Source organism: Sciurus vulgaris, assembly GCF_902686455.1.
Source record: "Sciurus vulgaris genome assembly, chromosome: 16".
NCBI classification, from domain to species: Eukaryota; Metazoa; Chordata; class Mammalia; order Rodentia; family Sciuridae; genus Sciurus; species Sciurus vulgaris.
In genome coordinates, this window is record NC_136477.1 from 63359577 (window position 1) to 63381605 (window position 22029).

General features: G+C 46.8%; 1 protein-coding gene and 1 long non-coding RNA gene across 4 annotated transcripts in view; one reads left to right on the forward strand and one right to left on the reverse strand.

The window, feature by feature from the left end:
- LOC306646624 (uncharacterized protein) overlaps window positions 1-22029 on the reverse strand; it is a 280420-nt gene that overhangs the window by 231150 nt on the left and 27241 nt on the right. For 2 of the 3 annotated variants that reach the window (XM_079115260.1, XM_079115259.1), the window contains exon 2: window positions 10235-10464. The exons of the other annotated variant lie outside the window; for it this stretch is intronic. In XM_079115260.1, the coding sequence (XP_078971386.1) occupies window positions 10235-10464 (230 nt within the window). The remainder of the gene's footprint in view (window positions 1-10234; window positions 10465-22029) is intronic. 3 annotated transcript variants of the gene reach the window in all.
- LOC306646654 overlaps window positions 1-22029 on the forward strand; it is a 745829-nt gene that overhangs the window by 68276 nt on the left and 655524 nt on the right. The gene's annotated exons all lie outside the window — the stretch shown is intronic.

Sequence of the window (22029 nt, forward strand, 5' to 3'; positions counted from 1 at the left end):
TTAATATTTTCTTTCCTGATACTGGTAAGTGTATCCATTGAAGTGGATCATTTTGCCATAAACAACCTGTTGGAGTATGTTTTGTTTTTAGCACAATAAAGACCCAAGGCAAATCATAATTAACTTGTTGCAAGTAATGTTTTGAATTGCAGTTTCAACAACTTGCAAGGCTTTTCTCCTTCTTTAGTTAATATTCTACTTGAGTTAGGATCTGAATCACCCTTTAGCATTTCAAACAAAGGTTTTAAATCATTAGTTGAGAGTTTTAAATAAGGTCTAATCAATTTATATCTCCCAATAATTTTTAAAAATCATTTAATGTTAATTATTTGTCTTTTTGAATTTGTAACTTTTGAGAGCTGACACAATCTCTTTTTTATAGTTCTTCCTAGATAATTATAAGGAGGATTCTGTTGAATTTTTTCAGGAGCCACTATCAGACCCCACCTCTGTAAATCTTTAATTAAATCCTGTAATATTATTTGTAACAAATGGCTTTGAGAATGTGTAATCAATATATCATCCATATAATGAATCATATAGCAGTCTGGATACTTTTGTCTACAATTAAATAAGGCTTGATCTACAAACTTTTGACATAATGTAGGACTATTTTTCATTCCTTGAGGTAATACTTTCCATTGAAATCTTTGATAAGGCCTTTGTAAGTTAGGCAAAATGCCATCTATCTAGTTTAGCTAAAGGAATAGTAAAGAAGCAATCTTGTAAATCAATGACTATAATATGATAGCCTTTAGGGACAGCCACAGGAGAAGGGCATTCTCCCCTAGCTGCAGAGTATAAGGGGAAGTAGGTCCTAAATCTTTTACAGCTGCTTTTAGTTCTTTTAACACTTTAAAAGAGAGAGGCTCCCAATGAGGCTCTCCTCCCTCACCTATAGCCCATACTATAGGGCAACAAATACTAACATCTCCCTGTTTTGTGCCTCACTAACAGCACCTAGAAATCCTACTTTTGGACTTTCCTTTTATTTTATCTGAGGGTTTCGGAAGGGCTGCCACAACAGAAGCCACCAAAGGTGGATCTTCATTATGATATCTGAAAGCGGATTCTTCCAAGTCCTCCTCATCAGACGGGGAGAGCTGATCAGGTAGACTTTTCTTCTTTTTCCCCGTCTTCATCATCATCTGATTCACTTTCACTTTCACTCTGGGGTTTCCTCTGTATATTTTTAACCGAGGCTGTCAGCAAAAGTTCCTTTTCTGACGTTTCATCTGGGACCTTACCCTTTTCCTTAGCTGCTTACTTTCACGTCTAGAGTCTAAATGGTCCCTAAAAAGATTCCACAACACAACAGCGTTGGCAGGGACTCTTTCATTGCCATATAATCTATGATGTGCATGCATAGCATCGCCTACCTTTTTCCAGGTTTTAACATCTAAAATACCCTGTTCAGGAAACCAAGGGGCACATTGTTGTACAAAATGAAAAAAAAAAACTTTTTAATTGAGCTGTTCCTACATGTGCTCCTCTTTTAGTTAATAAGTGCTTAGCAATATCAATAAATAATGCTCTTTCTTTGCTTTCACTACCTCCCATGGTAGCTGTTCTGTCTATCCCTGACTCTTCTTTCTTGGCCTTCTCTACCGAGGGTTCTGTGGCACCACAGGCAGGATCCTAGCTGTCTTGAGAAGGAAAGAAATTAATATTAATAAATGGGGGGTTTACCAGAGTGCCCCATGTTGGGCGCCACTTGCTGGGGTCCAGCCCTAGCAGGAGTCCATGGGTTCCACACAGGTAAATGGGGCATGGGGAGACAGCGTCGGTGATGGATGGAGAATGAAAGACACAGACTCTAGTTCTGGTGCAATCAATCCCACTTTATTCTGGGGAACGCTGGGTTTATATGCATTTTTCTTCAGGCTATAAGGACAGTCTTGTGGTTAATGAAATTAAAGAAGTATTCCAAAGCATAGGCAGGAATTGTTCTTAACAAGGAACCAAAAGATTATGAGAAAACAGTAAACTTACAGATCATCCTTACATAATCACAATTGTTTTAAGCATATCTAACTACGTCAATGAGCTAATACAATGTTTATTTCCTTAATATTTAAACTCTATGTGACCTAAGACTATTCTATTCTTGCAGTTAAAGCGATTAGACAAGTAATCTCATGTGACCATTTCTACTAGGTCCATCTGGTTCATATCTGAATTGCTGAGTTAAGGGCTACAGGAAGGCAGCGGTTGCAATGATTAATGTGTAACAACATTTATTATAAAGGCGAAATATTCTTTGTAGGAAGGAAGGAATGTTGTGAAGCTTATTCTCTTATCTCACCACCACACATAACAAAACCATAGTTACTATTTAACCAGCCTTTTGGAGACAAAGTCAGATCAATATCTATTTTCTCAGGAGGCATTCAGGGACTAATTGCATGGTTGCAAAATTATTTTTGACTTTGTTAGTGGTAAAGACCCATTGTTTTTCAGATTGTAGGTAATGTATTGTGGAATTTTTGTTGTATTCTCCTCCTCTCCTTAAGCAATCCATTCAGAATGAAATGAGTAATATATTATCAGAAAAACACAGAAGAAAACACACCATGCTCCAGAGCAAAACATCCAGCAATTCCTTTTAGGATGAACATTTGCAATCACTCTGCAGAGGATCTTGGTCACACACTGGATGGAATTTCAGATGCCCCCGCAGATCATTGAAATCCATTCGTGAAACTTTCTTAGAAAAGAACTTCGATTTCAGAACTATTCAACCTGCAAGTTAGAGTACTGCAAAAGGAATAAATATTGGACTTGACTAAAAAAGCTGGAGGTAGAGTGTGCAGATATTGGGGACAGAGTAGGAATGAGGAAAAGAGAAAATAACCAGAGTTTCAGGGAAATCAGTCATGCATTTGATCAGAAAACGAAATAAAGTTGAAGCCTAACACTGCGTGTATAGGAAAGCTCAGTTCATGGAAACCGAAAATGTTTGTTATAAGAGAAGCACCATGTAAGGTGAAACCACACATCCACAGAGCATAGTGAGCATGAGGAGTGGAGATGATAGGCAAAGTTTCATTGAAATCCATTCGTGAAACTTCACAGAAAATCAAATTCAATTTCAGCCCTATTCAACCTGCACGTTAGAGAACTGCAACAGCAAAAGATAAGGTGCTTGTCTAGAAAACCTGGCGGTAGAGTGCTCACATGTTGGGGGCAGAGTGGTAATGAGGAAAAGAGAAAATAACCAGAGTTTCATGGAAATCCAGTCTTGCATTTGCTCAGAAAACGCAATTCAGTTGCAGCCTAACACTGCGTGCATAGGGAAAGCTCAATTCATGGAAATCGAAACAGTTTGTTATAACAGAAGCACGTGCATGCTGGAACCACCACATCTATGGAGCTAAGTGAGTATAAGGAGGGGAGATGATAGGCAAAGTTTCATTGAAATCCATTCATGAAACTTTGTCAGAAAAGCAAGGTCAATTTCAGCCCAATTAATCCTGTTAGAGTATTTCAATACATAAGGGGCTGTTCTAGAAACCCTGGAGGTAGAGTGCTCAGATGTTGGGGACCGAGTGGGAATGAGGAAAAGAGTAAAAAACCCAGAGTTTCATGGAAATACAGTAGTGCATTTGACCAGAAAACACAATTCAGTTGCAGCCTAACACTGCATGCATAGGGAAAGCTCAATTCATGGAAATCGAAATAGTTTGTTATAACAGATGCACCCTCCATGGTGGAACCATCCCATCTGCGGAGGTAAGTGAGTATGAGGAGTGGAGATGATAGGCAAAGTTTCATTGAATTCCATTCGTGAAACTTTCCCAGAAAAGCAACTTCAATATCAGCGTTATTCAACTTGTACGTTAGAGTACTTCAACAACAATACATAAGGGGCTTGTCTAGAACACCTGGAGGAAGAGTGCTCAGATGTTCGGGACAGAGTGGGAATGAGGGAAAGAGAAAAAAAACAGAGAATCGTGGAAATCCAGTCTTGCTTTTGCTCTTAAAACTCAATTCGGTTGCAGCCTAACACTGCATGCATAGGGAAAGCTCAATTCATGGAAATCGAAATAGTTTGTTATAACAGAAGCACCATGCATGGTGGAACCACCCCGTCTGGCTGAGCAAAGTGTGTATGAGGAGTGGGAGGTGATAGGCAAAGTTTCATTGAATTCCATTTGTGAAACTTTCTCAGAAAAGCAACTTCAATTTCAGCCTTATTCACTGCATGTTAGAGTACCTGCAACAGCAATTCATAAGGGGCTTGTGTAGAAATCCTGGAGGTAGAGTGCTCAGCTGTTTGGGATAGAGTGGGAATGAGGAAAAAAGAAAAAACCCAGAGTTTCGTGGAAATCCAGTCATAAATTTGCTCAGAAAACACAATTAAGTTGCAGCCTAACACTGCGTGCACAGGGCTAGCTCAATTCATGGAAATGGAAACAGTTTGTTATAACAGAAGCATCGTGCATTGTGGAACAACCCCATCTGTGGAGCAAAGTGGGTATGAGGAGTGGATATGATAACCAATGATTCATTGAAATCCATTCGTGAAACTTTTTCAGAAAGGCAACTTCAATTTCAGCCCTATTTTCTTGCACGTTATAGTACAGTACTGCAGCAGCAATACTTAAGGGGCTAGTATAGAAAACCTGAAATTGAATTTGCTTTTTTTTTTTTTTGTAGGTTCAATCGGGCTGAAATTGAAGTTGCTTTTGTGAGAAAGTTTGACTCATGGATTTCAAAGAAACTTTGCCTCTCATATCACCTCATACCTACCTGCCTCAGCAAACGTGCTGGTTCCACCATTCACGGTGTTTCTGTTTTAACAAACTGTTTACATTTCCATGAATTGAGCTTTCTCTATGCATGCAGTATTAGGCTGCAACTGAATTGAGTTTTCTGAGCAAAGGCACGACTGGATTTTCATGAACTCTGTGTATTTTTTTTTCCTCATTCCCACTTGGTCCCCAACATCTGGGCACTCTAATGCCAGGTTTTCTAGACAAGCCCTTATCTATTTCTTTTGCAGTACACTAACGTGCAAGTTGAATATGGCTAAAAATGAAGTTGCTTTTCTGAGAAAGATTCACAAGTGAATTTCAATGAAACTTTGCCTATCATCTCCTCCTCATACCGACTATGATCCACAGATGTGGTGCTTCCACCATGCACAGTGCTTCTGTTATAACAAACTGATTCGATTTCTATGAATTGAGATTTCCCTATGCACGCAGTTAGGCTGAAACTGAATTGCATTTTATGATCATATTCATGACTGGGTTCCCATGAAACTCTGGATATTTTCTCTTTTCCTCACACTGTTTCTGTCCCCTACATCTGAGCACGCTAACTCCAGTTTTCTAGACAAGCCCTTATGTATTGCTGTTGCAGTACTCTAACGTGGAGTTTGAATAGGACTGAAATTGAATTTGCTTTTCAGAGGAGGTTTCACGAATGTATTTCAGTGAAAGTTTGCCTGTCATCACCCATCCTCAAACCCACTTTGCTCCGCAGATGTGGTGGTTCACCATTACTGGTTCTTCTGTTATTACAAACTGTTTCGATTTCCTTGGGTTAAGGTTTTTTAATTTTCATGGATGTATGGTATTTTCTCTTTTTCTTATTCCCACTCTGCCCCCAACATCTGAGCATTCTATCTCCAGGTTATCTAGAGAAGCCCTTTAGGAATTTTATTGAAGTAAAAATAATGTGCAGTTTGAATAGGGCTGAAATTGATGTTGCTTTTCTGAGAAAGTTTCACAAATCGATTTCAATGAACCTGGGTACCATGTCCCCTACTCATACCCACTTTGGTACACAGAAGTGGTGGTTCAACCATGCAAAGAGCTAATATTATAGCAAACTGTTTCAATTTCCATGAATTGGGCTTTCCCTATGCACGCAGTGTTAGGCTGCAACTTCATTGAGTTTTCTGAGCAAATACACTACTGGATTTCCATGGAAACCTGGGTATTTTCTCTATTCCTCATTCCGTTTCTGTCTTTGACATCTGAGCACTCTGCCTACTTTTTATCAATAAAGTACATTATGTATATCCTTTACAGTACTCTAACGTGCAGATTGATAGGGCTGAAATTTGAATTGATTTTCTTAGTAATTTTCACAAATGGATATCAATGAAACTTTGCATATCATCTCCCCTCCTCATACCCACTTTGCTCTGTAGATTTGGTGGTTCCACCATGCACAGTGCTTCTGTTATAACAAACTGTTTCAATTTCCATGAATTGAGCTTTCCGTATGCACACAGTGTTAGGCTGCAACTTAATTGCAATTTCTGAGCAAATGCACTACAGGATTTCCATGAAGCACTGGGTATTTTCTCTTCTCCTCATTCCCACTCTGCCCTCAATATCTGAGCATCCTACCTCCATGTTTTGTAGACAAGCTCCTTAGGTATTGCTGTTGCAGTACTCTAAGGTGCAGGTTGAATAGGGCTGAAATTGAAGTTGCTTTTCTGAGAGTTTCAGGAATGGATTTCATTCAGAATTTGCCTATCATCTCCTATTCGCATACCCACTAGGCTCTGCAGGAAAACACCTGCAGAATCAGAAGGGATCCGGGCAGATGAGTCCACACTGGTAGAGACCACCGTCCAGAGAGGCACTGTCCACTGAGTCTTTGATCACTGAGGTCACTGGGCAGCTACAGGCCATCTGGAACCACCAGTCATCAGGCGACGGAGCTCTAAATCTGCAGTGGTTCCAGGAGAGATTCCACTGTGGGTGAGGATGGGCAAAGAACTGAGCGGTTTTCAGAAAATCCTGGAGCCTCAGGGCCACCAGAGCCAGGTGGGGGATGCAGCCCACAGTTATGCTAGGACCACCTGCGGGACCTGTGCCTGGACTAAGAGGCACACCACTCCTTCCATGGCCAGTACCCAGAGGAGGTGACTGCCCTCTGGAACAACACCTCCTTAGTGACACTCAGCCTGTGGTAATGGGAAGACCACAGGTTGACATGGGGAGAGGAGACCCAGCAGGGACATCGCCAGCCTAAGTGTGGAGAGCTGGCCAGGCTGGCTGAGAGTTACGCTTGCATAAGGGTGAGGCAGGGAAGAGGGTTTCCAGGCACCAGGAGGCCTGCCCCCGGGCGTGGGATTGGGACTGCACAGGGCACCCTGTGCAGGTGGGCTGGGTCTGTGTTTTGGGAAAAACACATTTTATAATAAATTCACAAAGGAGGGGTGGGGAGAGCTTCACAGGCTGATGTTTATTCATCCCAAATAAAAACACACTCATTCCAACAGCAATAAAAGGAAACTGTAAAAACTTGTGAAGCACATTTGCCAAAGCTTAGGGCAGACGGGCTGAGTGGCCACGTGGCCTGCTGCTCCATCCTGGAGGGCGAAGGCCAGCTCACTGGGCCCTGTTCACACACGTAGTTCTGGGGGGGCACAGTGAGGGAGCAGAAGGCCAGGGGCCCTTTCTTCCTAGGCAGTATAATTTTATAACTCGGAAACCTGGCCATTGCTAATTATGAGAAAGTCTTTTTGTTTTGTAGATACAAAGAAGGCAAATGTGCAACAATAAGTAGCTTTCACTAACCCTGTTTCTCTTTTAAGCTATGAAAAATTTCTAATTGGCAACAGAATTGGCAAAAACAACACTAAAAAAATTCATAAAAAGGAATAGAACATTATTAATCTATTTGTAAGAAAGAAATACAGCCTACATTAGAATCGAATAATCTATTTGGAAGAAATAACCCAAACACTAACATATAAACAAACAGGCATGTTTCCTACAGGAAAACATTTCATCGTGAAACTGGATTCCATGTCACTGTGTGCACACACTGCAGTCCAGGTGGACACCCTTTGCTGCTGCTGTCATCAAGGTGGGCTTGAAGCTGTGACCTATAGAGGGGAAACGTTCTGAGAGTCCCCAGTTCATCTCAGAAAAAGGTAGGTGAGGAAGGACTGTGGAGAACTAAACCTTCCAGGGACCAGAGATGAGGACAGGGCTCACTCCATGACAGGCCCGCAGGGCACTGCTGGAGGAGGGGAGGCAGGTTCAGTATCTGGCCACCCTGGAACCACCATCGGTGAGCTCGGCTCTCAGGAAGATCAAAGCTCTGAAGGTTGTTAACCATAAAGACGCAAAAATCAGAAGGTGTGACCCGCGTTTGAGTGGGGTTGTCTTCACGGGCAAGGTTGGGGCCTGGAGGCTGGAGGGGAGAGCACAGGGCCTCGACCACCAGGGAGGGGTCCACCCTGCCCACTTCCACAAAGTAAAGGGACATTCAAAGGGGAGGAAAGGTAGCAGTGAACACAAACCGATGTCACCCTCCGAGGGGAGGTGGAAACAGGTGGGAAGGAGTGCTCTGTCATCACCTGGGCAAACGTCCACCTCTGGTGACCTGGTGGTGTCAAAGATGTAGGAATGGCTCCTTCAGACCTGGCTGTGTGAGTGCAGGTCACCATGACACACACCTATGGATAGCTGTGACAATGGAAAGAGACCTTTTGGGAACAAGGAAGGAGTGGAGTGGGCTTTGCATTGGCTCCTCATAAACCTTCCCCCTCTAGCTTCTTGGTGTCTGCAACTGCTGCCACCAGAGAGGGAGGAGGCTCCATTCCAAGACATGTGGATGAAGGTCTTCCCCTCCACAGCCCCAGGATACCAGTTGTGAACATCCTCTGGGCTGGTTGCTTGCGGCTGAGCTGCCTCCTGGGCCCAAGTGTCCCCGTGGTCTCTGGAGGCCCTGGCACTACCTCTGCTGAGGGTGCACCAGTGGATCTGTTCTCCAGTTTGGATGGTGGATCAACCTCCAGCTCAGCCGGTATGCTCCTGAGCTGTGTCACCGGAAACTGAGGCTCTTCTGCTGGAGGCACTTCTGGTGGAACTGCAGCTGCAGAAGGAAAGAGCCCAAAATGACCACCGTGCCCTGGGCCTTTCCTGATTGCTGCCAGCACCTGCCCTGAGAGTAAGGCAGCTCCTCTTCCACAGCAGGTGTTTCTCACACCAGGGCCACCAGGCTTGTGTGGCTCAGAACCAAAAATCAGATTCTGTGGAGACAGCAAAAGGCTTCCTCACACCGTCATCCACCCCAGTGTCCTCATCACAGGCCCAGACTCACTAGGATGAGGGTCCTCCAGCCGTGCCAGGAGTATGTGAACATGGAGGCTCAGCTCTGTCCCAGGCACGGTGACCTGCAGGAAGGTGTCAAGATTTCTCAGGTTGTTCAGACCCGGAGGCCCCAGGAAGTCTTCATGATTTGTATGCAGCAGCATTTGGATGATGGAGCAGAGGGTGCTGTGGAGGTGGGAGAGGGCAGGCAGCCGTCAGCACCTGGCACCTCAGGCTGGACCCTCCCAAGGCCCCCTGCGTGATGAGCTTCCCTCAGCATGGCTTGGCAGCCCCCGGGCAACTGGGCAAGAAGGGCGATCCTGAGGGATGTGTGTGGCCAGTGGTCCCCCAGCTTCTGTCCAGTCTCCATGCGGGAGAGTGTGGGTGCTCTGGTGGGATGGGCCGTGTTGTAGGGGTTCTCACAGGGCCTGGCCCTGGGACCCCAGCCAATCCTCTGCTCCTTGGATCCCTGACCCTCCCCTCTGTGTCCTGCTATAGGCAAAGCCCTCTGATGGGAGTCACAGCAGGGTGGACCTGGCTTTGCCCAGGCTTCTCTACACCAGCCTCCCAAGTGCCCCATCTGGAGAAGGGGACCCTCCCTCTCCAACTGAAGACCACTCTTGTCTTCACTTTAAGATGCTGCTCCTCTTCTGCCCTGAGGTCTCTATCCCTAGAGAAAATCAGGTGGGTGTCACCTCTTACAACCCAGGCCTCTTACCTCCTAGGTGCCTGGTGGGATTGACCAGCTTCCTGAGAGTTGGGGCTCCCGAGGACTTGGAGGTGTGTCTTCCTCCTCCTGAGTGACAGGCTACCTTGAGAGATGAATGTACCAATGACTCTCTGCCTCTCTGTCTCCAGGCCCAGGTCTCCACGTGCAACTGAGGGGTCCCTGTCTGGCTCCGTGGTGATCAGGTACCATTCCAGAAGCGATCCACACTTTCCTTTTCTTCCCAAAATTGGAAGATGCTTTCCTGAGGCCTCAGAGCTTGAGGACAGGCCCAGGGAGAAGATCAGAGCTCTGGGCCCAAGCCTCCTTCTCATTGGCCCAGCACACACTCAGGCAGGGTGGTCCTTGTGGCCCCTTCTTCCACAGTGATGGGGTTCAGTGATGCCTTGCCTCCAACACATGCAGGAGGTTGGATCCCTGGGCAGGGAAAAGGGCGCACCTTCTGCACAGCTGCTCCATCAGCTTGTGGGTGCTGGTCAGACTCTGGTAGGTGTGCAGGAATTTGTGGACGAAGGCCTTGTTGCCCCTCTGTATGTCATTGATGATGTCCTCCACCACCAGCACCTTGAATGTCTGCACCAGCCTGGGCAGGTCCCCTGGTGCAGCTTTGCTCTGTTCCTCATACTGTGGGCACCAAAGGGGACACTTCAACATGGAAACAGAGGCAAACTGCAAATGATGCTGCCAGATCATCAAGTGAGATCCAAAGACATCCTCCTCTCCTTGTATCCCTTTCTCTCTCTCTCTCTCTCTCCTCTCTCTCTCTCTCTCTCTCTCTCTCTCTCTCTCCTCTCTCTCTCTCTCCTCTCTCTCTCTCTCTCTCTCTCTCTCACACACACACACACACACACACACACACATAGCCATGAAGGACTGCAGTCTCCAAGGGAGGATCAGAGTGGGGGGCTAGCCTAAGATCACCGGCTCTGATCTCCTGTGTCTCATTCTCCAGTTCCTCCTAAACTTTCGCCAGATGTGAAGGGGCCGTACACTGACCCAGCACCTCCACATTTGCGACAGGCCCCTGCTCAGGGCCTTCCTGAGTTCTGAGCAGCCACCCATCAGGAGACAGCAAGAGTTCATTGCTCTGGATCGCTCTCTCCACACAACTGAACAGACTGGGCTGTGCCCAGTCTCTGGGTGCCTGGCTACCAGGGTTCCGAGTTCTCTGTTCCATTGCCAGGAAGTGAGGTCACTTCCTGGGTCCCCTTACCTGAGGCACTTCCTCACAAAATGGAAGCCATTTTGGAGTTGCCTGATCCCCTGGCCTGTGACACAAGTCAGAGTGGCCAACCCCCACACTCTCCCACCATGCTCAGCAAAGGCCTGAGGAGCAGCTTCCCAGGAGTGGGAAGCAGATGGGTCAGACCCTTCCCCTCCTTGGGCTCTCTGTGTGACACTGGAGCCATTGGAGCTTGAAGGTCCTCCCTAGCTGGCCACATGTCTTGCAGTGTCCTTCTTCCATGTGTTCTGAGCTTCTACTCAGGTGTGTGGGTCATCACTCACCTGTATTACCTGGGGAGCCTCTAAAGCTGGGGTCACAGGCTGGTCTCCCAGAAACACAGAGATGAGGCAGTCACACGAAGGAGGGAAACAAGCCACACTCCATTCTGAGTCCAATAGGGACCAAAGGAACATCCCTGCCCTCCTGGCCATTTCATCTTCCTGTGCCAGGTCTTGAGCCTCCACCCACATCAGACCTGGCAACCCAATACACGTGGCAGCTTCCTATTTTCTCATCCTCATATTGAGGCTCAGTGCAAGGAACTTCTCGCAGGTCAATTAGTCACTAACTAGAGATTCAGAGCTGGAACCAAGTCACATGCTCCCCAACAAAGAGTCAGAAGTAGGATTTCTCCACTCCTATCTGAGCCCAAGAAAGAGCTTCTTTCCCAAGAAGAAAACACTGCTTCTTCTGTGTTTTTCTGGGTCCCAGGTATGGACCCCAAATGTGCTTAACCGTGGCCCCTACTGGCCTCTTTGTTCTCTGTTTGGACAATGGGCCTCTGCTCAATTGAGGGGGGGGTCTCTCTACTTTGCTGAGGCTGGTGTAGAACTAGTGTCCTCCAACCTCAGCCTCCCGAGTAACTGAACAGAGAGGAGTTTGCCACCGTGCCTGGAAGGAACAGTTCAACAATCAAAAGACGCTGTCTCAGGGAGTCTCCTCAATGGCCCTCTAGGTATGGTCACTGTATCTCATCAATGATGAGGCTGGAACTCACGCTGTACCCATGACCACACTGTCACTGAAGGAGAGTAGGTCAAGACCCTGCCCGGGGAGAGCAGTACAGAAGATCCCACTGCACACGTGGCCGATCTGCTGTCTCTGGGCTCCATGGTCCCAAGGCAGTGACACAGGAGGACATGGAGGCTGCTGAGGGGCTTGCTCGGAACCCGCAGTGTTTCAACACTGCTGCTGCACTGCAACCCAGGCTCATCATTGTCCCCAGTGGCCCATGACCCACTGCTGCCAAGGCGGCCTGCCTGGCCTGCGGCCGCCAGGACTGGGCTTTGGGTTTCTTGCTCTCTGGCTCTCAGCCTCCTCCTCCCTGAGAGGCCACCCACCTGCAGCCTCCTAACCCCGGCAGAGCGGGAAGGCAGCAGCTCCACTCCTGGGTGGCTCCTCTGCTCTGCGGCACCGCCCCTCTGTCCCTCTTGCTCTGGGCCAGGCTCTAGAAGCTGCATCTGGCAGTGATTCTGGGAGGCAGGGGCTGGAGACCCGCAGGCAGGGACCAAAGAGCTCTTGGAGCTGCTCATGAAGGTAGAGACTCAGCAGAGGGGCAGTGTGAATTGATTCTCTCTGGAAGTTTATTTGGTTATTTTATTTATTTCTTTATTTTGATACCATGGATTGAAGCCAGGGGCACTTAAACACTGAGCCACATCACCAGCCCTTTTTCTTTTAGAGACAGGGTCTCACTGAGTTGCTTAGGGCTTCGCTAAGTTGCTGGGGCCAACCCTGGACTCACCATCCTCCTACATCAGCCTCCTGAGCCGCTGAGATTACCTGCGTGCACCCCACACCTGATGGAAGTGTCTTTTTCTGTGTAGGAGTATGTCATTAATATTTGATATCAGGAAGATATTATGACCAGCAACCTGGAATCTGGATCCAGATGTTCTCAGTTCACATCCTACTGCATTGTGTATTAGCTGTGTGACCTTGCTTGGTACTTAACCTCTCTGACTTTTGCTACAGGGAATCATTATAGCACTTTGGCTTAAATGTGTCCTGCAAAATTTCAGGCATTGGAAAGCTCACACCCAAATTCATAAACTGATGCTAATTGGAGGTGGGGCCCTTAGGAAGTAATGAGTGTTAGGTGAAGTCAGAAGTGTGGTGTCCCCTGATGGCGTTGGTGATTTCCTAAGAGGAGGATGGTAGAGCTAAGCCTGCTTTCTGACATGGGGATGATGCCTTTTATCACATTGTGATGCAGCAAGAAGGCCCTCCCCAGAGGCATGCACCTTGATCCCAGCCTGCAGAAATGAGAGAAAGACGTTCTTCTTCTTTATACATTACCCAGTCTGTGGCATTGTGTTGGAGTCACATAAAATAGCCTAAATAAAGTATCTCTCGCATAGGTTTGTCATATGGATCAAATGGCTTCCCAGGCCAGACATTCCTAACAAGCACCTGGCACGTGGAAAGTGCTAAATGAATGTTAGATGTCAATATCATTATTTTTTGGCTAGTATAAGAAATAATGCAAAAAAAAATGTTTTTCCTGCAAGCTGACACTAGTCAATCTACCAAGGAAATCAGAAATGAGGAAGTCACAAAGTCTTAGATGCAGGTTGATTCAAATATGTGTTTTCTATGTCTTGACTTGATCTGGAATACTGAATTATTGCTTAAACTGAGAGTAAGTGTGCTTATAAAAATACTTAATTGACCGGACCAAACAATCAGAGCCCCAGTGACTTGAGAGCTGATATACGATCACAAGTTCAAGGCCAGCGTCAGCAACTCAGCCAGGCCCTAAGGAACTCCGCCAGGCCCTGTCTCTAAATCATAAAGAAGGGCTGGGGTCCTGGCTCAGTAGTCAAGCACCCCTGGGTTCCACTCTGGTACCAAAACTGAAACAACAACAACAAAAAATACCCAGCTAATCCCACCTAATTGGCATCATCCTAACTTTGAAGAATTCATGGAGTTGGAATTTCTCAAAGGAAGGTTTGGTTCCTCTCTCTCTTGATGGCCAAGATTCTCATCTCCAGCAGTGCCCTACCCCCACAACATATGATATAGAATTGAACAGACATAGGCCTTCAATCAGTACATGGTTGACTAACATATGCCAGGAACCAGCGACGTGTGTGTCAGCGGTGCTCCTCAAGTCAGGGTTTCCTGGTTGTGACCAGAAGGAGAACAATTTAGAGGAGGGTAAGTTTATTTTGGCTCAGGGTTGCAGAGGCTCAGTCCCTGGTCAGTGGGCTCCAGAACTCTGGGCCAAGGTGAGGCAGATCCTGGTGGAAGGGTGCGGTAGAGGAGTCTCAGCTCAACGCAGCACAGGAGCAGAAGCATCAGGAGCAAGGGACTGGGACAAAGTGTCACCCCAAGGACATGCCCCATGACCTACTTCCTGCAGCCACACCCCAACCTGCCTTCATCCATTCCAGTTATTCTGCTCCTCAGCTGGTCATCCACTTGTGCACATTCCTTCATGGTCACACACAGGAGGTTTTGGGGGACACCTCACCTCCATGCCCTAACAGTTGTGAACTTCGGGGTAAAATCCGGATCTTTTGCTTAACTGGTAACTCAAATAACCGCTGGGGGCAGGCGTGTGGAAAGATGTACTTTGCTTTTCCTGAGTGGTTTTCTTCCAATTTTTCTCCAGAGATACTTAGAAAACGCCCAGAATGGCTGTTGCACACCAAGTTCATGGATAGGCCAGCGCCCTGGTCCTAGGCAAGGGCTGCGAGGTGGCCGCGCCCACCGGAACTGGAAATCTGGGTCCCCAGGTGGCCCTGGAGCCTGATTCCAGGGCTGTGCTGCCGTGGCACATTGCTGCCCCCTGCTGGCCGTCCCCTTAACATGCACCCCGCTCCCCTGCGGGCTCTTCAGAGGATGAGGTGGTGCCCAGGCCAAATGTCACAGCTGGTGAGAAACCTCTGCAACCCTCAACCATCCCAGCCAGCCTCCCACCAGTCCTCGCGGGCCCTGCAGGTAAATGTTCTCTTTCTCTTGTCTGAGATTTGCTGAATCCACTAGTGGTGGAGGCAGTGCCATTTCAATGTGTCCAAAAGATTTTTTTTCAAGTTATTTTTTTTTATTTAATTGCAATATATGGCCATCATGTTCCTGTTACTGTGGTTCCTGTTACAGAATGGTTACTGTGACCATTCTGCTATTTGTGGTGGGGCCAAGTACAGGCGATTGAACCCAGGAGCACTTAACCACTGACCACATCCTCAGCCCTGTTTTATATTTTATTTAGAGACAGGGTCTCACTGAGTTGCTTAGGGCATCCCTTTTGCTGAGGCTGGCTTTGAACTCATGATTCTCCTGCTTCAGCCTCCCAAGCTGCTGTGACTGCAGGAATGTGCCACTGTGCCCTGCATGGCATGAAATTTTATTACTAATTAATAATTTCATTGCAATGAAAAGAATTTACATCACAACACTGTAGGGGCTTCCACAGGTGCTGGAAGGGTGGCCGTGCCCAGGAGCTGGACTGGGTCATGCTCAGAGCTTATGTTTGGGAGGCGCCCTCTGTGTCCCTAGAAGCATGGCACTTGGACCTGTCAGCAGATGTGGAGAGGGATGAGGCAGCCGCCCAAAAGAGGCCCCCACTGTGTGGAGCCACCGCCCAGTGGCGGCCCACTGCCCATAGTTGCCACACTCTGCAGAGCCCCTTGGCTGCCTGGAGGTGGCTGCTGGTCATGGCCTAGCCAGGTGCCTGAAGGAAGTGGGTGCTGCCCTCCCAGGCTGCAAGCCCAGCACAGCAGACCTGGACCCGGGGGAAGGAGCCATCACTCCAATGCTGGGAGGTGAAAAGGCTCTTGGCACTGGGTGTTCTGCTCAGCAGAGGGCAGCTCAGGACCCCCGGGCAGCACCCAGCCAGGTGCTTCCGCATGAAGCTGGTGAGAAGCCTGGGTCTGCAGTGCACACTGGGTCCTGATTCATCTTCATGAGGGCTGGAGAGGGAACGTGTCTGCCATCTGCTAATGGGAAGCCGAGCCTCGGACTGTGGTGAGCAAAGCTGGCTCAGTCAGATCTCCTTCCGGTTGGGCTGGCTGTGTCCCCACTGGGACAGCCAGGCACAGGCTCCCCTTGGGCTGGGCAGACGCTTCACAGTGGTCACCCCAGGATAGATGGAGCTGCACCTACAGCACATTGTCACTGCATGGTCTCTTTTTAGGACCCCCACAAGCTGATTCTAAACCCATATTCATGTGTAGAAGGTCAGGGTTCTGCAATGTGCTGTAAAGGATGATGGCCAAGGATTCCCCTGCTATGCTGGAGAGCAGTGCTGACGCTGCTGTCCCTGAGCCAGGGTGCTCCTAGTGGCAGCAGAGGCAGCACTGAGCTGCAGTGCAGGCTGTGGACCTCACCAGACAGAGCATAGACACCAGCTGGGGTACCCACCCTGTCTGCTGCCCCTATGGAAGCATGACACCAGACACAGATGGGTGCAGGCAGTGAGTTCCCAGGGAGAGGCTCAGACCAGGCACAGCCTATGGAGGACCTCAGGGGGACGTCCTCACCTGATGGACAGGGGATGGGTCTGAGGTCATCAGGAACCTCACAGTGCCCAGCAGAAGGGGAGAGGAGGGTGAACTGGACAACATGACCATCAGCAGTGTCGCCCTAAAGAGGTGGGAGGACACCTGCAGAGTTTGAAGGGGGCCGGGCAGATGAGTTCAGGGCTGGTGGAGACCACTGTCCAGAGAGGCACCGTCCACTGGGACTTTGAGCACTGAGGTCAGCGGGCAGCTGCAGGCCAGCAGGAGTCACCAGTCAGTAGGCAACGGAGCCCTTAAGTCTGCAGGGTTGCCTGGGAGAGAGCCCACTGCAAGTGAGGATGGGCAAAGTCCTGAGCAGGTGTCAGAGGCAAATCCTGGAGCCTCAGAACCACCAGAGCCTGGTGCGGGACACAGCCTGCATCTATGCTAGCAGCACCCACAGGACCTGAGGCTGGACTGAGGGGCACACTGCTCCCTCCATGGCCAGTACCCAGAGGAGGTGACTGCCCTCAGGGACAACACCTCCTCAGCAGGACTCAGCCTGTGGAAATGGGAAGACCACAGGGTGACCTGGGGAGAGGAGCCCCAGGAGGGACATTACCAGCCTAAGTGTGGAGAGCTGGCCAGGCTGGGCTGAGAGGGATGCTTGATCATGGGTGAGGCAGGGAAGAAGGTTTCCAGGTGCCAGCAGGCCTGTCTCCCAGGGGTGGGAGTGGGGACTGCACAGGGCGCCCTGTGCTCCTTAGGCTGCAGGCGGCTGGGGCTGCATGTTCGGAAAGACATATTTTATAATAAATTTACAAAGGAGGGGTGAGGAGAGCTTCACAGGCTGATGTTTATTCATCCCAAACAAAAATACACTGAGTCCAATAGTAATAGAAGGAAATTGTTAAAACATGTCTAGCACATTAGCCAAAGTATTGGGCAGACACAGGCTGAGTGTCCACATGGCCTGACACTCCATCCTGGAGGGCGTAGGCCAGCTCACTGGGCTCTGTACACACACATAGCTCTGGGGGTCACAGTAAGAGAGCAGAAGGCCGCTGGCCGTTTCTTCCTAGGTGGTATGATTTTATCACTCAGAAAACTGGCCACTGCTTATTATGAGAAAGATTTTTTGTTTTGTAGATACAAAGAAGGCAAATGTGCATCAGTAGCTTACTTTAACCCTGTTACTCTTTTAAAATATGAAAGATTTCTCATTTCCAACAAAATTGGCAACAATTTATTACTACTAAAAAAAATTCATAAAAAGGAATAGAACATTATTAATCTATTTGTAAGAAAGAAATACAACCTACATTAGAATCCTCAAATCTATTTGGAAGAAATAACCCAAACACTAATATATAAAGAAACATGCCCATTTCCTATGGGAAAACCTGTCATTGTGAAACTGAATTACACGTCACTGTGTGCACACACTGCAGTACAGACACCAATGGCTGCTGCTGTCCTCAAGGTGGGCTTGAAGCTGTGACCTATAGAGGGGAAACGTTCTGTGAGTCCCCAATTCATCTCTGAAAAAGAAGACAGGTGAGGAAGGACTGTGTGGAGAACTAACCCTTCCAGGGAACACAGATGGGGACATGGCTCACTCCAGGACAAGTCCACAGTGCACTGCTGGAGGAGGGGAGGCGGGTTCAGTAGCTGGCTGCCCTGGAACCACTATCAGTGAGCACAGCTCTAAGGAGGATCAAAGCTCTGAAGGTTGTTAACCATGGAGTCGCAAAAATCAGAAGGTGTGACCCACGTTTGAGTGGGGTTGTCTTCACAGGCAAGGTTGGGGGCCTGGAAACTGGAGGGGAGAGGGAAATGCCACGACCACCAGGCAGGGGTCCACCCTGTCCACTTCTGCAGAGTAAAGGGACATTCAAAGGGGAGGACAAGAGCGATCCAAGATGGTGGACTAGAGCGTACCTGCATCTCCAGTCACTCCAGAACCCAGGATTCAAGAAGGGGAGGCATTGAGAGACTCGGACTAAAATAGAGCCACGAGGTGAGTCTCCCCCACCTGGTGAAGCTTGGCCTGGGCGGCAGGCCCGGATTCAGGCGCCTTATAAGAGTAGGGCACGGCAGCTAGAATTTTCCCCAGGCACACCTGCGCACTCCAGCGGTGGGCTCCTTCCACATGGAAAGCTTCTCCAGCTTCTTGGAGCAGGCCCACCAGTGATTGCCTTTCTGCACAGAACCAACTCCAAGTCCCTGAGTCAGCGTGGCAAGCTCTGGTCTGTGGATTACTTTAGGGACCAGGACAGGGCAGCCAGGGAATTCCCCAAACAGCCCGGCTCCCTCCAGCAGGAAGCACCTTTCTAGGCTAGCTTCTCGGAGCAGACTGCCCAGGGAGAGCCTTTCTACACAGAGCTAAACACAAGTCCCCAAGCCAGTGGAGAGCTCCGACCCACAAACAGCCTCTGGGACCAGGGCAGAGCATTCAGAGACCTCCCCAGGTGGCCCTGACCCCTCCGGCTGCAGGCTTTTTCCACAGGGTGATCTAAGATGGCAGACTAGAGGGTCCATCTCCAGTCACTCTAGAACCCAGGATTCAAGAAGGGGAGGCATTGAGAGACTCGGACTAAAATAGAGCCACGGGGTGAGTCTCCACCACTTGGTAAAGCTTGGCCCGGGTGGCAGGCCTGGATTCGGGCAGCTTAACAGAGTAGGGCACGGCAGCTAGAGTCTTCCCCAGGCAGCCCTGCGCACTCCGGTGGTGGGCTTGTCCCACACGGCCAGCGTCTCGGAGCAGGCCTCCAAGTGAGTGCCTTTCCACACAGAGCCAGCTCCAAGCCCTGGAACCAGTAGCGGGCTAGGGACAGATTTCTTCAGAAGCAATGCATTATCAACTTACTCCAAGACTTCAGGCTACTGAAGGCTGGGAGGTGATACACTGGAAATCTACAGGGACACTATAAGCCAATAGAGGAAATCTGCAATATCGCAGAGTCCCACTGACATCTGACCAGTATGAGAAAACAAGGGAAGAAAATGTCCCAAGCAAACCTAGATACTATATCCATAAAACCCAATGACAGCACAGCAAAAGAAATGTCAAAAAGGGAGTTCAGGATGTACATAATTAAAACACTCAGGGAAGCAAACGAGGAGATGAAAGAGCAAATGCAGGCATTGAAGAAGATGAAAGAGCAAATGCAGGCATTAAATAATAACACCAATCAACAGTTAAAAGAGCAAATACGGGAAGCAAGAGATCATTTCAATAAAGAGTTAGAGATACTGAAAAAAAAAAAAAACAAACAGAAATCCTTGAAATGAAGGAAACAATAAACCAAGTTAAGAACTCCATAGAAAGCATAACCAATAGGATAGAACACCTGGAAGACAGAACCTCAGACACTGAAGACAAAATATTTAATCTTGAAAACAAAGTTGAATAAACAGAGAAGATGGTAAGAAATCATGAACAGAATCTACAAGAACTATGGGATATCATGAAAAAGCCAAATTTAAGAGTAATTGGGTTTGAGGAAGGCTTAGAGAAACAAACCAAAGGAATGAACAATCTATTCAATGAAATAATATCAGAAAATTTCCCAAATCTGAAGAATGAAATGGAAAACCAAGTACAAGAGGCTTATAAGACTCCAAATATACAAAATTACAACAGACCTACACCAAGGCACATTATAATGAAAATACCTAACATACAAAATAATGACAGAATTTTAAAGGCCGCGAGAGAAAAGAATCAATTACATTCAGGGGGAAACCAATAAGAATATCAGCAGATTTTTCAATCCAGACCCTAAAAGCTAGAAGGGCCTGGAACAACATTTACCAAGCCCTGAAAGAAAATGGATGCCAACCAAGAATCTTATACCCAGCAGAACTTACTGTCAGATTTGATGATGAAATAAGATCCTTCCATGACAAAAAAAAAAAAAAAAAAGCTAAAGGAATTTACAAAAAGAAAGCCAGCATTACAGAACATTCTCAGCAAAATATTCCATGAGGAAGAGATGAAAAACAACGATGCAAATCAGCAATGGGAGGAACTAGCCTAAAGGAAGAGCCAAATAAAGGAGAAACCAAATCAGGTCAAAAAACAAAAATGAGTCAAATGACTGGGAATACAAATCATATCACAATAATAACCCTGAATGTTAATGGCCTGAACTCATCAGATCAAAAGACATAGACTGGCAGATTGGATTAAAAAAAATCCAACAATATGCTGCCTACAAGAGACTCATCTCCTAGAAAGAGATACCAATAGACTAAAGGTGAAAGGATGGGAAAAAACATACAATGCACACGAACACAGCAAAAAAGCTGGAGTATCCATCCTCATTTCAGATAATGTAGACTTCAAGCCAAAACTAGTCAGAAGAGACATTACACACTGCTTAAGGGAAGCATAAATCAGCAAGACATAACAATCATAAATATCTATGCCCTGAGCATTGGCTCATCCATGTAGGTCAAACAAATCCTTCTCAATTCCAGAAATCAAATAGACCACAACACAATAACACTAGGTGATTTTCACACACCTCTCTCACCACTGGATAGATCTTCCAAACAAAAATTGAATAAAGAAACCGTAGATCTTAATAACACAATCAACAATTTAGACTTAACTGACTTATATAGAATATACCATCCAACAAAGAATGAATACACTTTCTTCTTAGCAGCACATGGATCCTTCTCTAAAATAGACCATGTTTTATGCCACAAAGTTACTGTTAATAAATACAAGAAGATAGACATACTACCTTGTACTCTATCAGATCATAATGGATTGAAATTAGAAATAAATGACAGAATAAAAAACAGAAACTTCTCCAATACCTGAGATTAAATAATACACTATTATATGATGAATGATGAATGGATAACAGAAGACATCAGGAGGGAAATTAAAAAATTCTTAGAAGTAAACGAGAACAAAGACACATCATATCAAAATCTCTGGGACACTATGAAAGCAGTACTTAGAGGAATTTTATTTCATGGGGCGCATTCAATGAAAGAAGTAGAAATCAACAAATAAATGACTTAACACTACAGCTCAAAGCCCTAGAAAAAGAAGAGCAGACCAACACCAAAAGTAGTAGAAGACAGGAAATAGTTAAAATCAGAACCGAAATCAACGAAATTGAAACAAAAGAAACAATTGGAAAAATTAACAAAAAAATAGTTGGTACTTTGAAAAAATAAACAAAATTGATAAACCCTTAGCCACACTAACGAAGAGAAAGAGGGAGAACATTCAAATTACTAAAATTTGGAATGAATAAGGAAATATCACAACAGACACTAGTGAAATACAAAACATAATTAGAAGCTATTTTGAAAACCTATACTCCAACAAAACAGAAAATCTTGAAGACATCAACAAGTTTCTAGAGACATATGAATTACCTAATCTGAAACAGGAGGACATACACAACTTAAATAAATCAATTTCAAGCAATGGAATAGAAGAGGTCATCAAAAGCCTACCACAAAGAAAAGTCCGGGACCAGATGGATTCTCAACCAAGTTCTACAAAACCTTTAAAGAAGAGCTCATTCCAAT